Source organism: Mustela nivalis (assembly GCF_964662115.1).
Source record: "Mustela nivalis genome assembly, chromosome: 4".
Taxonomy (NCBI): domain Eukaryota; kingdom Metazoa; phylum Chordata; class Mammalia; order Carnivora; family Mustelidae; genus Mustela; species Mustela nivalis.
This window is the reverse complement of record NC_139023.1, coordinates 124,505,337-124,520,862: the sequence shown is the minus strand read 5'-3', so window position 1 is coordinate 124,520,862 and position 15,526 is coordinate 124,505,337. Positions and strand designations below refer to the sequence as shown.

General features: G+C 35.7%; 1 protein-coding gene across 2 annotated transcripts in view; it reads right to left on the bottom strand.

Moving 5' to 3' along the window:
• The window catches only part of GUCY1B1 (guanylate cyclase 1 soluble subunit beta 1), a 47,551-nt gene that overhangs the window by 17,051 nt on the left and 14,974 nt on the right, over positions 1–15,526 (bottom strand). For both annotated transcript variants that reach the window (XM_082726803.1, XM_082726802.1), the window contains 3 exons: positions 12,731–12,831; positions 11,149–11,267; positions 58–255 (listed from right to left, as the gene is read on the bottom strand). In XM_082726803.1, coding sequence (XP_082582929.1) covers positions 58–255; positions 11,149–11,267; positions 12,731–12,831 — 418 coding nt within the window. The remainder of the gene's footprint in view (positions 1–57; positions 256–11,148; positions 11,268–12,730; positions 12,832–15,526) is intronic.

The following is a 15,526-nucleotide window of genomic DNA, read 5'->3' as shown; positions in this document are numbered from 1 at the left end:
CATGCTCACTACCCCATGTCAGATGTGTTCAGAAGAGTATCCCTCACTGACCATTACCTTCATGTCTATTTCGGTGCCATGTATCTGCTGAGCTACTGTTTTGATGATTCCGATGACAATATCCTGAAGACCTTCTCTCTCTGAGTAGTAGTGCAGAATGAGTCCTTTGCCCTTTTCTGCATCGGTGCACCTAAAGGAAGGGGCACGCATACCTGGGTAGATAGTAGCGAGGTGGTCATGCAGAGCATCAAGGTTCTGCAATAAAGAGGAAATGCAATGAATAAATGATGCCTCCACAATGGCAGCTGACATTGAGAAAACAAGACAAGGAAACAGGGCTTGAGTCTGAGGTTGGTTGGCAGAATGACTGTTTGAACATTCACATAGCACAACCTTCCCCTGTGCAACGAAACAACTGTAAAGTAAGAGCCACAGAGAACTTAAAACTAAAGTGGTATGATTAAGACAAACATCTATGGCTATTAACAGTTAATACACTTGAAAGAAGGACAAATAAGTTGTATGTAAACAGAATGCCCAAAGCAAGAAAAACATAATTATGGGCTAAAACAAAGATATACAGATTTATAGGAGCTTGGGAAAGTTGTATATGCATGTTATAATAAACAATATGGATGCCCAAAGTGATCACATATTACCCTCTGTTTACACCACAATCCTAAAAAGTATTAATGCAAAAACCTGTATCAGTGATAAGCATATGAAACAAGCATATTATTTTGTGAAGTAATATTTTAGAATTAAAAGCATTTTATAAATTAAAATAGCAGGATTGTTTCATATTCATCAGTAGCCCCCAATCAAGATAGAGGGTCACAGCTGACCTGCGAAATAATTATCTTTTGGAACAGAATCTTGGAAAACAATACATTTACCAATAAATATTTTCTGTACTTACAGCTTTGCCATTAGCATAGAACCTAACAAATTCACCAGCATCCTGTATTACTCACCAATACACAAAAGTTATTTATATAAAGATCACCAGGAGAAATGGTGCAAACTGTATGTTTCGTTTGGTCCAACATGGTTTTTCAAATAAACAACTCATAATGCATTAGCGTGTGTGTGTTACATATATGTAGTAGGATATGCACAGCACAGCAGGTTATAAGAATTAAGAGTGAGGTAGGTTTAGAATTAAGGAGACTTTGAAAACATGACATTGTCCTCAGCCCAATAACAGCAGGGAATTGAACTGCCAACATCTGAATGAACAAGGAAACAATTATGCCCTAGAGACTACATAAAGGAACATGGTCCTGCTGTCACCTTCATTATAGTCTCGTGAGACCTGAATGGACTCTGACCTTAAAAAAATGCAATATGCCTTACAATTCACGGACCTGTACCCCTGGGGCAAATAATACATTACATGTTAATAAAAATAATTAATAAATTTAGAAAATAGAATACATTTGTTTTGTCTAGGGCACTTACATTTGTGGTAATTTGGCATGGCAGCAATAAAAACTAATACACCAAGCAAATAGTAATCTTTCAATAACTGGTCATTATCACTAAAAACAAATGGGTAAAATAAATTAGTTTCCGAATCCCATGAGCATAAAAGAATGCATAAAAAAGGAGGTGCTGGAGATAGGCCAAAATTGAACTATGGTTCAGGTTCCAAATGCCTCAAAGAAGCCAATTTAGGGAAACAGAAGAATCCAGTAAGATATTAGGATGTGAGTATAAGATGGCTCCATGGGTGCTCAAATCTGAGAAATACTCCAACAGGGCACCAATGGCACTGTGGTTTATAGTTTTCTGTCCCTTCCATTCAAAGATTCAGTCATTCTATAGCTATTCCATATGCATTATGTATTATGAACCGTATGAGGGGCAAGCTAGGGGCAGGGTAGAGGGTCAGATACAAACCTGCATGACATGGACCTTGATGTTAAGCTCCTCATGGTTCATATCACAAACCAAACTGCAGAGTGGCTTTTGAGGCATAAATATCAGAGCCAATAGCTCAGATTGAAAGAATGGGGTCCAAAGACTTCAACGTGAAGAGAAGGCCTGAGCTAGGTCATGAAAGGCTGACATTCTGATTCAGAAAAATGTTTCAACAGTCTGGTTTCTTCTTCAATTGCCTTCATGCCTAGAGATTTTTGTTTTCTTCCTGAAAATTACACTTGTTACAATTAAATCAGGTCTGCTCTTAAAAATTTCAGTTCAACCTGATTGCCTCTAGAGGTTGCTATTACCATATAAAAACAATCCAATATGGCGGACACTAAGTATTAGCCAGTTCCTAGAAACTGCAAACCACTGAAAGGCCTAAAACTATTTTACGTGGTTGAGTCATAGGAAGTTAGTTCTTCCTGTAAGTTTTCCTCATGAAAATTCTTCCCTGGAAAGGGAAGAAGTGAAGACTGTTCCTTTCTAACTCTTCCAGATCCCTTCTACCACAACCAGTATTGCAGGAAAATGTGAGAGAAAATCTGGTGAGAAGAAATATCACCAACAAAGTGTGATACTTATTTCCATTTCTCACAAAGTAAAAACTGAGCTTATTGCTGCATTTAGGAAACGTCCTAATGTAGTCAGGCCCAAGAACTATGCTGTGACTGATTTCAAAGAAAAAAGGAGTCTAATGAGAACTTGACATATGTATCTTAATTTCTTTACATTTTTCCTCTGCAAAATGTTCAAATATATCATAAATCAATATGCCAACCTCACTTCTGTACTCACATATTTTCCTCTCATGTCATATTGTATCATTAGCACATTTCTATATGCAACTACACAGATGGCATGAGACAGTAACAACTGGCACCATTTACATTAGCAGCACCGCTGATGCCCATGAAGGCCAGAAATTGGCCAGGATCTCCCAAGACCACTTTCCACGAGTCACACAAGTCACACAAAGGTAAACACTGCCCCTTAAATGTGGACCTATTTTAATTTAAATAAAAATACTGATAATACTAGGGGATTAAAATTGATAATTAAATATTGCTTATATTTATCACTTTAAAGCAATGGAATACAAAACGTACCAGGTCACAAGGCACATCTTTTAAGTTTTTGCAGTAACCAACTCTCCAGAGCTTTACATAAACCTCTTTATTGAATTTGCTATTAATTAAATGGACAAGTAAAGTGCTTTCCTGGAGCCTAAAAGATTTAACACCACTTAATCTAAGATTGATTTTCTTTAGATAGTATCTAACATACAAAATTCTCTCGGGATTTCTTTAGTTACAGCTTTCCTTACTTGGTTTTATTCTTTCAAAATTCAAGTGATGACCACAGCTTGTCTACTATTAAAAATGGACTTCATGATTAAAAATTAAGTTGACTTCATTTGAGTACATTTCTGTTGCTAAAAATGAGCCTTCTTCATAGTTAGGTTGCACGTGTTTGCAGCAACCAGAAAGACCGCAAAAAAGATTCTCAAAAAAGCCAAGGGACAACACTGTCTACCTCTTATAATATGATCTCTATACAGTTAATTCTTCATCTACATGATGGTAACAATGTATTCTGGGGAACAAGAATTTCATTTTAAAATTACTATTCTATCTTATTTCTAAATATACCATGGGAATAGGTATACAAAAAAAGACCTGAATGACCAGTTACAAAGAAGTATATGTACATAAAAGAAACATAAAAAAAAGTAAACACATGTATTTCAGCACAGCAGATTCCCAGCAAACAATAAAGCAAAGCTTAAGTCTGCTCTGACTTCATTCTTCTGAGCTTTAGAAGTCAGAGAACAAGAAAGGGATAAGAGAGCAGTTCCATTTATCTATTTTCTCTCAAGATTCCAAAAAGGGTAGTCAGATTTTCATGTCGCCTCTTGTGTTCTGGTATCATTTTACGGCATTTTCTATAAGCAAAACAAATACACTTTTCTCCTCGGGAATTCTGCTAATCCATAAGTCCAATTCATCTTGTGACCTAGCATTTATTAGTTACAGAAGAAAAAGGAGTGCTGGCATCCTGGGAAATTGTGCTGGGGTTCTGGATTTAGCGCAATCCACAGATTTAGGAAACAAACGAGAATTTATTATTCCTTTGAGAAATACTTTGAAGTTCCATATTTTCAAAGATCTTGGAATGGTTCGAAATAAATCAAAGTTGTCGCCGTAATATGCACAGTAAAAATAAGTTCATACATAAATTACAGAGGCAGAGTTTCCAGGAATTAACTACCTCATTTCCCTGCTTCCTCGGCATCTAATGAAAAATCTCTAAATGATCCACATGTTAAGTGGGTGGAGTAAGTCCTCATCTTGAATGTTTTAAGAGAGATTTTTTTCAGTTGCCAAGTAGCCTTATCCTAGTGAACAAGGGAGTTGCCTGTGTTACTGGAGAACATAACGGAGATTTCAAATGGGAAGAAATCCTTAAAAACCAGTCATTTCCGACGTCTCTCTTTTTTTTTTTTTTTAAGATTTTATTTATTTATTTGACAGAGATCACAAGTAGGCAGAGAGGCAAGCAGAGAGAGTGAGGGGGAAGCAGGCTCCCTGCAGAGCATAGAGCCAGATGTAGGGCTAGATCCCAGGACCCCAGGATCATGACCTGAGCTGAAGGCAGAGGCCTTAACCCACTGAGCCACCCAGGCGCCCCTCCAACCTCTCTTTTTTAAGGAGGGAAGATGAGATGAAGCATTTCTTATCTTTTCACTTCTTATACTTGTGGAAAAAACATGACGAACACCAGTATTTGTGTATAAACAGCATGATATTTGAAACATATTTTGTCAAGTTTCATAAGAAATAAGTAAGTCATTTTAGAATTTGAACATCAAGAATGAAACAAACAGAACCTAAATAAAGATGGAAAATCCAACCCATGTAACAGGAAGCACCAAGGCTGGGGTATGAATAGCATGAGATCAGAACAAGTAAGAAGTTAGAAGTAAGTAGTGGAAGATCAGAACAAGAAGGAAGCTTTCATGACACTCCTTCTGCCTTTTCCTCTTGGAACTACCATGGGAAATAGCCTTCCAACTGAAAAGATACAGAGAATCTTTTTAAGAAGAAATAATGCAAAGCTCTATTTAAAAAGAAACTGTATCAAAATCACTAAAATTATTTCACTGGTAATACTGTTAAAACTACATATAATTATCATTACCATCCTCTCAAGAAAAATACATTAATTAAAGAAAAAAAGGCAAATAGTCATAGAATTACCTGTGTAAAATATTTTACTTATTATATAGCTTTTAAATTCATGTTTAAAAAAATATCCCATTGACATACTGCAATCGGCAATATATTATAAAACTGTGAAAACATATGTCAGTTATTTCAAGAGAAAAAACAGTCTTACAATTTTAAAATACTCATCTTCCCTCATAAGTCCATACTTGTCCATTTTAAAACTGCAGGTTATAGAAACTACCATTTTGGATGTTGAGAGAAACAGGTCCTTTTGAAATTCAAAAGTTAAAAATAAAATGAATAGTGCATTTTTGCCCAAGAAATATTATAAATAATTTAGGGAAGTATTAGAATTTCACAGCTGTTCAGGAAAATCCTCGTATTTCCCAAAATAACACTTCACACAAACATTTAAGAATTTTAGATCCGTCATCAATTCCAGACTCTCCTGATGGGCTGGCTAAATCAACGCCATGTATTAAAAGCCATAACCTTGAGTCAGCCTAAATTTGAAGGAAATTTCACAGCAGGCTGCACAGAGGTGCTAGTAGAGGAACATCATGACTGAATGAGTGAAGCTGCTGCTACACCAAAATTAGTACAAGGAACCAGCGTTTCCAACAAATGGTAACAGAATATTTGCTTGCTATTCAACTGAGATTCCAATGCGTATATAAGCAGACTCATAATTTAAATCCTTACTAATCCCTAAGATTGCTCAGTGCTCATCTAGTTTTCATTAGGCAATCTGGCAGCTTTCCATGCTCATTTGAATTTCATTTTACCTCTGTAAAAGTATTGGGATGTAAAGAATATATAATGTAACAGTAATATAGCACCCGTGAGAATGAATGGGTGGTCCTGCGTGGATTGACTTGGGTTTCATTCCCTGACGCTGTATATCATTCTAATCTGAGCAGACATGGTGGCTCAAAACTCTTGACTCATCTGTACATGTGTGTATAAGTGTACAAGTTCACACTAACACAGACATAAAAAATGAAGAAAAGAATAATACTCAGGCTGCTGTTCCAATTATGCATTACTGTGTGTCAAAGCACCCCAAACTTATTGGCTTAAAACAGTAAGATATCATTATCCCTAGTGATTCTGTGAACTTTCTGGACTCAGGAAATTCTTGGGTTGCTGTTCATGAAGCTGGGGATGGTGTCATCATAATGTTCTACCAGGCTGTTTCCCCAGGACAGGTCACTCAAAGGGCTGGTGGTAGTTGTCAGCCCTTTACTGGGAGTTCAGCAAGCACTGCTGTCTGAGAGCCCACACATGACCTCTGCACGTGTCTTGAGCTTCTCACTTCGAGATACTGGGTTCCTGGAGTGAGCATCCCAAGAGTAACTATTCCAAGATACTCAGGTGGAAACTTTAAGACTTCTTATAAACAAGCCTAGGTAGTATCAAAATGTTACTTCTGCCATGTTCTATGGTCAAATAATCACCAAAGTCAACCAAGATTCAAGGGAAGGCAAATTCTGCTTTGTGATGGGAGGGGCAAAATCATATTTCAGTGGAGCATGTGAAATGGGACATATTAATGCAGTGATTTTTGGAAAACTCAATCAGCAATAATGCAAATAGGACAGTGGAAGTAAGATGAGTGTGGATTAAGGTAGAAATACTGTCAAATCGGACATTCCTTTCTCTTTTTTTTTTCTTTCTTATTTTTTTTAAAGATTTTATTTATTTATTTGACAGAGAGAGAAAGCACAAGTAGGCAGAGGCAGGAGAAGGGGAAGTAGGCTCCCCACTGAGCAGACAGACTGATGTAGGGCTCCATCCCAGGACTCTGAGATCATGACCCGAGCCAGAGGCAGAAGTTTAACCCACTGAGCCACACAAGTGTCCTTTTCTTTTTTTAAATGAAGGTTTCAAACCCTACATAGTTTTTGCACTATTTTATTCAATATGCTAGAACCTTCAAATAGAAATCTACTACAATAGCAGCATGAGGGGCGCCTGGGTGGCTCAGTGGGTTAAGCTTCTGCCTTCGGCTCAGGTCATGAGCCCAGGGTACTGGGGTGGAGTCCCACATCAGGCTCTCTGCTCAGCAGGGAGTCTGCTTCTCCCTCTCTCTCTCCCTACCTTTCTGCCTACCTGTGAACATGTCAAATAAATAAATAAAATCTAAAAAAAAGAAAAAAATAGCACAAAACTGGACATTTTATTCCTATTTACAATTAAGAAAATGGCAGAATAGGAGAAAAATTCTTGCAGAAACGTGGTCTTATCTATAAGACAATATATCCAAGTAAAATGTACAAAATTTAAAAATCAGAATGTCCTGTTTTTCTTTATCTCTTTGATAAATCATATTTCCATTTGCTAAATCAACTAAAGGATGATAATAAATTTGAAGGTTTATCTACTTTTTTTTTTTTTTTAAGAGAGTAAGAGAGAGGGGAGTGGGAAGGGACAGAGGGAGAGGGAAAGAGAGAATCTTAAGCAGTCCCTACATCCAGGGCAGAGCTGACACAAGGCTTGATCTCGGGACAGTGAGATCATGACCTGAGCCAAAATCAAGAGTCGGATGCTTAACCTACTTAGCCATCCACATGCCCTAAGAACCATTCTTAATAACATATCCAACTGAGAGGCTGAGAAAAGACAACTTCCAAAGAATTCCTCCTGGGAATCATGATGAGTGGTCACAGCTGTCCAGCGTAAAGCATAGTCAAATGGTTCTCCACATTGTAATTCCAGTAACTATTTTATTGTTGCCTGGGAACTGCAAGTGGAGATACTAGAATGATGATTTTAAAAGTTTCTAGATAAAATAATGTAACTTATAAATTAATTAATAAATAGCAGTTTGCCACGTCCACACGAGGTGGAAATTGGTCTACTGTGTGTCTATTATTATACATTTCAAACTATAATTCATTTCTTAAAAATCTAAATAGTCTCATTAACAGAATAATAATAATAAAATAAAAATAAGCTGTCATCTCTAGTAAAAGAATTAATCTTGAGCTGTTGATGTATTTTCTTCCTCTTTTTATACAAACCACAAATCTTTATTCTTCAATCTTCAAAAATGATATTTATTCATTCCCAGATACAGACTGTATCTGTGGAGATACCATCATTAGAAGATTATACATGGTCTCTGGCTCCATGAAGTTTACATTCCATCCCAAGAAACAGGAAATGATAATAGAGTGTGAGAAATACGAGGGCTGGGGAAATATGTGTACTGTGAAAATACTGGAAGTGCTAATTACCCGACTCAGAAAGGGGAGCAATTGGAGAGGAGTGGTGTCCTCCTGGAAGAAGTCACTTGACCAATGGGATAAACAGGATTTACTTAGGTGAAAGTATCAGTGTTCCAGACAAAGGGAAGAACAAAATAAAAACAAAGATTCTAAAGGAAGTTCTGTTTGGCCAGGCTGCAGGAGAGGAAGAGGAAGGATGGATAGGGGATGTAAGCAGTTTCAATCATTTTAATTACTTTCTACCTTTTCTAGTGAATAATTGGGAATCACTGAAGGATTTAAGCAAGAAAATGATATAATGAAACAGATTTGCATTTCAGGAAAAACAGTAGAGTTATAGAATGGAGAAGAGATTAGAAGAGGCTCGAAGAGAGGCTGGGAAACCATCCACTCTCTCAAGAATAATAGTTCATGCAAAAGTGTAGAAGAAACAAAAAAAAGTGATAGAATTCTCAAAATACAGTATTTAGGAAATAGATTTTAAGGCTTTGATGATTTATTAAAATCAGGGGGTGAAAAAGAAAGGTTTTTAAATTCTTTAAAATGAGACCCAGTTTATCTTAGTCTTTAGTGAAGGATTAAAGTCTATGAAAAAGAATATTTTATTAGTTTATATAATGCAAAATGTAAATTTGTATATGGAAATGAGGATCTTAAGACAACTTATGAAAATCAGTTACTTTATTCTGTCATCACTTATACAGAAAAAATATTCATTTAATTTCTATGTAAATAGCCTAATCATAAGATAAATACCTAAGTATTTTAATTCATTCAATTTGCCGGTAAGATAGGCAATTTGAAAAACAGGGGAAAAAAGAAATAAAAAAATATCCACTATTGGCAAAAACTTCACAGTATTCAAACTTTCTAGTTTCTTGATCATTCACACTCACAGTGAAAGAAACCCCAAATCATATGTAATTTAAAGATATATTAACTAAAGTTGCATATTGACTTGGAGGAAAAAGGACTTAGGGCTACTTAGAGTAACACCATCCAGTGGAAACAGAAGGTGATAAAAGTCACCACAGCAAAGCACAGATAGATATTAGCCACATAAGTAATGTTCAAGTTTCTAGTGGCCACGGTTTAAAAAAAAAAAGAAATAGGTGAAATGAATGTTCATGATATATTTTTATAAAACTCAGCACATCCAAAATATTATCATCTCAAAACAGAATTTATATAAAATATTTATCAGCAATTTTATATCCTTTTTATACTTCCTTCAAGTCTGTTCTGTATTTTACCCACAGTCCATCACCTTTCAAATACTTAGTAACCATATACTTAGTGGCTAATAGCTATCCTACAGGACGATGCAGTTTTAGAACCTAGGGAAACCCAGCAAGAGGCTGCTTACTCTCCTATTGTGCCCTTACAAATTGAGCTGGATGATCACAGTGAGTAGAGGTTAAAATAAATCTTTGTAAACTCCTTTGGATAGCTGTTCTGCTATGGAGATGTGGCCACTGAGAACAAACGTCAAAGTTAAGACAGAGGAACTGCAAATTGCAACTTTCCCAATAAAGTGACAGCAGCCAACCAAAGTATTAAAAGACAGAATATGTATTCAAAAATCCAAAATCCCAATAAACTTTAAATATCAAACTTTGATCCATTTAAAATAACTCATTTAAATACAGCCTGTTAAAGCTTAATTTAAAAATCTCTTGGCAGCAACTTCTCTTGGAATTGGCAGCTTTTTTTTTTTTTTTTTTTTTTTTTCTTTTGACACCAGTAGTTCTATAAATCCATGGCAGGGCATTGCAAACCAGTTTCCATCTTGATTTAATGCTGTCTTAAGTTTATAAGAAAAATGTCACTATGTAAACAACAGATATTTTGATTAAACACTACAGTTCTTATTTTGGCTGTTAAATCAATAATGCAGCTGGACTAAAAGTAGTTTACATTCCCTCAAAACTGGGCTTGAGTTCAGCTAGTATTGCACTGACATCATTTTCCAGCAAGATCTGGCCGCTTTCAGCGGCTGGTTTAGAAATAATCCTTTACAAACAACCACATAATTTTCAACCTTAGCAGATTTCAAGAAGAGGGGCTTATAAATGCCTGTGCTTAAAATAGGGCAGGCAATCCAAAAATAGTCTCTCATCTAATGGGTAATTTACTAGTACCAACTTTTAAGGTAATTTAAATAAGCACAGAAGACAAAGGCAGTTGGATACATTATTTCTTTCACTTCACCTGAAACTGACTTAGAGAGTGCTCTCCTATTCTACTTGCTACAGTAGCTTAATTAGTATGTAACTAGAAGCAATCCTTCTCAAACTTGTTTTGGTGGTCAAGCACCTGAAAGACATGAGTCCAACAGAGAACATCATGGACACTGCCATAGTATTTAATTACACTATACAAACTAAGAATACCTTGAAAGAGAAAATAAGACCAGATTATATATCTAAAACATAAAACCACAACTACACAGCTACTAGCACATATAAACCATGCAAAAGGGGGCAGTTAAACAGATCACAATAGGCCATGTTGAGATTTTCAAAGAACGTTAATTTACAACCTGAATATTCAAGGTCAGCAACTAAAAGTTCAAGAAAAAAATATGAAACAAAAATGCTAAAATGCTTTCAAGACCACCCAATTACTTGATGGGATTCACTGTGATTCCATTTCAGCAGCAAGACACCGTCATCCAGCTGACAGAGCAAAAAGTATTCTAGAGCCTCTGTTTGAGAATCACTAACTCAGAGCTTTTAACTATGGGATTTCAAATTGCTTACCTGTAGAAATTCTCTGACATTAGATCCCAGGACACGCAAGATTGTATCATAACCAGACTCTTGACAAAAGACAAAAAACATCTTCCCGAACATTTGGAGGATTTCCCCAGCATTGAGATCTGTTTATAGGTTTGGGAGAACAACAACAATAAAATATATTACAGCTAGAATATTGTTAATGGGAAAAATGAAAACAGGTGCGAAATTAAAAAATTAAACTATCTTCAATTTTTGTGCAAGTAGTCATTGGTCACAAGAAAAACTTCTCGCCTGAACAATACAAGGAAATCTGTGAAGAGAAAATATTTACATGTCAAGAGCACAGATGTGTACCTATATGCAAAACAATCAGTTTCTTGGCTATCACAACAAATTCTGAACTTTTAAAAAACTTATATTTAGTGTATCAACTTATTTTTTCTGAAAAACACAGAAAAAATAATCAAGAATGCACATGACAGTATTTTGGTGAAAAATACTTTTCTTCACATAAATATGCATATTTAGTAAGTTGGTTACATATAACATGTACCCCAATATCCTGCTTTGTTTCTTAATGTTCAATCATTAATATTTCCTAAAATCTTTATATTTTTTCTGTAACATCTATTTTAATTTCCATGTCATTAACACAACAATTAATTTAACAATCCACTTGTATCAAAAATATAGACTTTCCTAGTTTTTGATAATGTAAGTTATCTCAAAATGAAAACATACATCAATCTTAATGCAAATAGATCTAACAATTATTTGAGGAAAAATTCCTAAAGGGTTTGCACATTTTTTAAAGAGACTTGACTAATGATGCAAAATTATTCTCTACAATGTTGTCTTAATTTACCATCAGATTAACAATGTGTATGACTTCCTCTTTGACTCTACTGTTGAATACACTAGATGCTTAATTTTAAAAATAACCAACTCTGTGAATAAAATTTCATATTTGTTTCAGTTTTGATTACTAATGATGCAGGATATTTTTATTATTAACAATTTTCCATTCTTTCTTTGTAATTCTTGTGTCCTGTAATAGATATTTGCTCTTCTACTTATTAGTGGCAAAGCTAAAAACTTCTTTCTATTCTACCCAAATAGGAGCCTAATTGTAAATTAAGCATGTGAGAATAACTCTGAGGAAAACTTTTTTTTTTTTCCATGAAGCTATGTTTAAACTTTGCCTACTTTGCAGGAATTTTCATGTAGATCTCAGCTTCTTACTTCTTTTACCAATAGTTAATGGAATGCAAGATTACAAGAGAGATTCAGGGACAGTATTTTCTGCATACTACACTTTTGTAATTACTGTGTTGTTGATACCATAACTGAAGTTATTATTACATGAAGTGTCAATAATTTTTTTTCCACCCCAACAGATGGTTTTCTGTGAGGGGCTACAGAGAGCTTCTCCACTCTTTAAAGAGCTTATGAAGGAAAACTAGGACTCAGGAAAGCCTGAGCCTTCCCTCCACCATTGTGCAGTGTACAACCTACCTAACAATATAATGGGATCTCGGTTCATGTACTCCTTTGGGCTTCTCTGTGTAACTTAGCCAAAGAAGGAAAGACACATTCAACTTACTGAGAACTTTGCTTGCAGCAGCAACCAAATCATAAGTTTTAGAATCATCATATATTATTCTGACAAGAAACTGTCCTTCTTCATCTAACTGTGCCTCTTTTCTGGAAAACAAAAACAAGAGACAGCTTAATTTATATGCTGAAATAAATAATAAACTTATTTATATACTTATATGTTTATAAATAATAAATTTAATTTATATGCTGAAATAAAAGAATAGCTATTGTAGATAAAACTACTGTATAAATTGTGTATAAACAGTGGTTTTTTGCCTAAAATGGGACATTTCTGGCAAATTTGTTTAAATCAATGCCATGTGCCTAAAAGTCTAATGATTAAGAAGAAATCATTTCACATTCCCAATTAAAACTCCCCTAATTAAAATGATATATTTAAGTATATTTTAGCAAGACTAACATTTATATAGTACTCTAATGCTCAATACAATGCCTGGTATTATAACCAAGAAATAACTTTTAGTTAAACAAATAGTCAGCAAATATTTGTTGAGTTCCTTTATGTGCCAGGCACAGTTCCAGGCATTAGGGATCCAGCCTTTAGCAAAATAAACAAAAATACCTGACCTCTTGCAACATACACTTCCTAGGAGGGGAGACAAACCCGGCATAAAACTAATAAGTAACATATAATGGTAAGTAGTTTGAAGAAAAATAAAGACAGGTATTCGGGTAGAGAGCTTGAGTACAAAAGCCAATAAGTCTCACTGGGATACTGGCAATTGAGTAGAGCCTTGAAGGAAGCTCTAGAAGTGAGCCATGAGCCATGTGGGGAAAAGGGCTAGGCAGGAGCGGCCCAGGGCACTGGAGGAGCAGCAGAGGCCAGCATGGCTGGACAGGGCTGGCGCCAGAGCAGGTGTAAGGGAAGGGGTCAGAGTGGTAACAAGGGGCCTGGGAGGACATGAGAATGACTATGGAATTTACTTGAAAGTGATGGATGGTTTGGGCCTTTGCGACAAGAGAGTGAGAGGAACTGACCTAGGTTAAAGGCATCAATCCTGCTGTTGCACTGAGACTGCCCCAGAAGGGGTTAGGACAGAGTAAGGAGACCAGTGAGGAGGCAACCACCAATGCTCAGGTGAGACAGGTCGGTAACTCTCGATTCAGAGTGGAAGCAACCCAAGGAGGGAAAAGTAGTCCAAGCTGAGTACGTTCTGAAGGCGAATTCAACAAGATTTGTCAATGGATTGGATACAGGTTGTGAGAAGAGGCTAGGACACACGGATGACACTGAGGTTTTAGCCTGAGCAACTGGAAGGATATTGTCACCAAAGACTGAACTGGGAGAGGCTGTTAGAAGTGGACTGGAGCAGGGGTGGGTTAGATCACGGCTTATGGTTTAGGGGCACCTGGGTGACTCAATTGGGTAAGCATCCAACTCATGATTTCAGCTCAGGTCTTGATCTCAGGGTCTAAGTTCAAACCCCACATTGGGCTCCACGCCAGCATGGAGCCTAGTTTAAAAAAAAAAAAAAGTTATAAACATATCAGGTTTGAGGTGCCAAATAGACTGATAACATCTCTTAACATATCCTTAGCTTATTAAACACAGTAGCTTAAAATATATACAGTATTCATGGAAGGAAATTATACTTAGCATTTTTAATAGCTGTCATGATCATAGAAATATTTTTATTTTGATAAGATTCGGATTATTTTTCTCAAACAAATGTCCAAAGGAAAAATCTATTATTCAAAATATTGCCAGCCGTAGAAGAGAACTGACAAGTTGGCAGATGTCTTTTCCAATGTTAAATTCACAAAAACAGGTGCAGCTTGGAAATCAATCTGACTCTCAATCCAATTCATCTAAATCCCTGTGGGCTGCCAGGAGAATGAAAGACAAATCAGCCACTATCATCAGGTGAACTTGCAACATAGTAGCAGCTTGAACAGCTACTGATGAAATGCTGCAGGCCACAATCCCTTTCTTTCTCTTTCTCTGTAGCAGAAGCTGTGTTTCACAGCTACTGTCTGTAGCTGGAATACCGGCATCTGCTCAAGGAGAAAATTCCAAATGATGGCATATATTAGGTCCAGGGGGGATGGAGATATTCTTAAAAAGTTCCCTGTGTTCTTAAGAGCATACCATTTAGTTGCTTGCAGTTGTGCATATCATTGCATGTAAAAATTTTTTTTTAATTTTTTTTTTGACAGAGAGATCACAAGTAGGCAGAGAGGCAGGCAGAGAGAGGAAGGGAAGCAGGCTCCCTGCTGAGCAAAGCGCCTGATGCGGGGCTCAATCCCAGGACCCTGAGATCATGACCTGAGCTGAAGGCAGAGGCTTTAACCCACTAAGCCACTCAGGCGCCCCATAAAAAACTTTTTAAAAAGCCTGATGTTGGTAGGCACAGAGATCTGAATTTCAGAGGCCAGAATTTACCAGCTGAATGAACTTGGACAACTCACACAAAGCACATGAGCTTTAAACCCCCCCTTTTAAAAACAAGAGCCATAATATAACCTTTAAATATAAATTAATTATAATTTAATTTATATTTATAAATATAAATTGATGTTTAATTTATAAATCATTATTAATATTTAATAATATAATTATTAAATGTATTTTATTATAATCAAATTAAATTGATAATTATTATATTTTAATCATTTTTGAATTGTATGTTTATATATTGATTATATACTTATATATTTATTATATATGTATCAATTGCTATAGTTAAATTATTTATATATATCAATTATGTATTTTACCAATTATGTATTTATTATTATATTTATTATCTATTAATTAGCATTTGTATTTATAATTTAT